The sequence below is a fragment of the Aplysia californica genome, unplaced genomic scaffold (assembly GCF_000002075.1).
Source record: "Aplysia californica isolate F4 #8 unplaced genomic scaffold, AplCal3.0 scaffold00910, whole genome shotgun sequence".
Lineage (NCBI taxonomy): Eukaryota > Metazoa > Mollusca > Gastropoda > Aplysiida > Aplysiidae > Aplysia > Aplysia californica.
This window is the reverse complement of record NW_004798180.1, coordinates 43,325-46,041: the sequence shown is the minus strand read 5'-3', so window position 1 is coordinate 46,041 and position 2,717 is coordinate 43,325. Positions and strand designations below refer to the sequence as shown.

The 2,717-nt window shown below is 39.5% G+C and overlaps 1 protein-coding gene across 1 annotated transcript; it reads right to left on the bottom strand.

Annotated features, from left to right (window-relative positions):
- Positions 1-1,536: 1,536 nt before the first annotated feature.
- Positions 1,537-2,618, bottom strand: LOC106013448 (ER membrane protein complex subunit 10; the record flags this gene model as incomplete). Its single annotated transcript, XM_013089252.2, is given in 1 exon segment — positions 1,537-2,618. A coding segment is annotated over 1 exon segment (84 nt), but the record flags the coding sequence as incomplete, so codon positions are not given.
- Positions 2,619-2,717: the final 99 nt, after the last annotated feature.

The window sequence follows — 2,717 nt, the reverse complement described above, 5'->3', positions numbered from 1 at the left end:
GAGAGAGAGAGAGAGAGAGAGAGAGAGAGATAGAGAGAGCAATGAGACATTGAGAGAGAGAGAAAAGGAAGAAAAGAGAAGTTGAGAGAGAAGCAAATCGCATGAGGAAATCAGGTCATGAATAAACGAACTCCCTGACACACAGACATCGTCAAATGGATTTACTACACGGAATGCGAACACCAATCTCTAAGTAAAATTAAAAAACACCAAAGAAAAAGAAGTGAACAAACATTGGAAAGTTAATACAATTCTGTTGGAACATTTTAACATTGATTTTAAAAAAGATCCCCCCCCCCAACAAAAACAACAACCAAAAACTGAATAAAAGACAATTTTAAAAGTAACCCAAATGTCGAAATAAAATTCTGTCAAACAAGTTAACGCATGCGTGACATAAAAACTGACTCATAAATCTAGGGTAAAAAAAAAAAAGAAGTAAATTCAGTGCTGGAAGAGTTAATAAAGTGGGTGACCCTCCACCCCAGAGAAGAAACAGGGGGGAAATAGAACAAGAGAAGATGGAACCACGGTTCTTAAAGTCCACACACACATCACCATCATTGAATCATCTCATACTCCGACTTTCAAAACCCCTTTTCGTTACAGTTTTAGCAGAGAGTTTCAAACCCTCTCTGGTTTTAGTAGAGGTTTTACGGCACTAGCAACTGCATAAGGTCATATGAGCGCCAGAAGATTAGAGGTGTTACAAGAGAGTAACAAACATGAAAAAGAAGAAGGGGAGATAAGGACGATAGATGTTTGAAAGGAAAGAAAAAGCAAACCATACCAGAGCACCCTCCAACCACCCACTTCCAAAACCCCATTCCTTCACCAGCTAATTAAAACGTTAAAAAGTATCCATGACCAAAGACGACAAAAGTAGATTTAATAAACATCAAAGAAAAAAACCCCCCAAAACATCTGCGTACGTATCAGGATAAATAAAGTCTTAGACATGGAGAATAAATAGAGACAAACACACACACACACACACACACACACACACACACACACACAGAGACAATCTGCTACCGAGCTCTTCTGTCCATCTTTGTTCATCCTTCTTTTCTAATACACATGAAAGTCTATCAGACCGGGTAATCATCTCTGAATATTTCACATCTGTACCCAAACCAGGCAACTAGAGACGTACACACTTACGTACAGACATGTGAACACACACAAGTATAGAAATATACCCACAGATATGAACACACATATGCACAGATATGAACACACATGTGCACAGATATGAACACACATGTGCACAGATATGAACACACATGTGCACAGATATGAACACACATATGCACAGATATGAACACACATGTGCACAGATATGAACAAACATATGCACAGATATGAACACACCTATGCACAGATATGAACACATATATGCACAGATATGAACACACATATGCACAGATATGTACACACATGTGCACAGATATGAACATATAGAGCTATATATATGAAAGATAAGAAAAGAAAAGAATACAATGAAGTGATAAACAAAAAATGAAACAACATAAATAACGTTCTAAAAGATGTGATTTAAGACCAATAAAAAGACAGGGATAAAATTCAAAATTCAAAATCCAACACAACGAATCTCATTGGCCACAATGGCAGACAGTGCTGACATCCAATATCATAGTTATAACGCCACAATCCGGATAAATACACCACATGACGTCACAAAAGACACGCCCACATCTGAAGCTGAGTTTCTCTGTGGACTGACTGGCTTCGGGAAAAAGACCCACACAAAGTTACAGAACATCTGATGGTCACATTACATAAACGTACAGTGAACGGTTAGTCTGTCATATTACATGTTCTATGTATGGTCAGTCTGTCATATTACATATTCTATGTACTGTGGTCAGTCTGTCATATTACATGTTCTATGTATGGTCAGTCTGTCATATTACATGTTCTATGTATGGTCAGTCTGTCATATGACATGTTCTATGTATGGTCAGTCTATCATATTACATGTTCTACTGGTCAGGTAATGTCCCTTTCCTTCACTGGGAGTTTAACGGCACTTGCAACACATTTAGGTCAAATAAGTGCCGAAGATTAGAGGTGTTACTAGAGAGTAACATATAAAGGAAAAAAGGAGGAGAGATCAGGACGACAGATGTTTGAGAGGAACGAAGGAGCAAACCACACACAGAGCACCCACCGACCACCCACTCCAATCACTCCTCCATCTCTGCGTACTCCAACGCCCCCAAAGCATCACGTACCTAATTATCATTTTCTATGAAGCTCAAAATGCAACATAACACATGCTTTCATTTATTAGCCTTCCCCCCGAAAAACAAACAAACAAACAACAAAAAAAGAAAAAAGAAAACAAAAAGAAAAAAGAGAAAAAAAAAAACGAGAAATTGTCACAAACAAACAAACAGCAAAAACCAAAATTAATAAAATTAAGATCTCCGCCCCTCCTGTCACCGTCCCAGTTCTGTGGCCGTCAGCTGATCATTCTGTCCCGCCGTCCTCCGTGACCTTCCGTGACCTTACCGGCCGCCGCCGCCTTGAGCCTGCTGGTCAGCTGATGACATGATGACCATCATGATGACCACTGGGACGATGTACATCCACTGGGGGGAGAGAGAGAGAAAACATGTGTTAGTTCATAACACTGGGAAAGAGAGAGAGAGAGAGAGAGAGAGAGAGAGAGAGAGAGAGAGAGAGAGAGA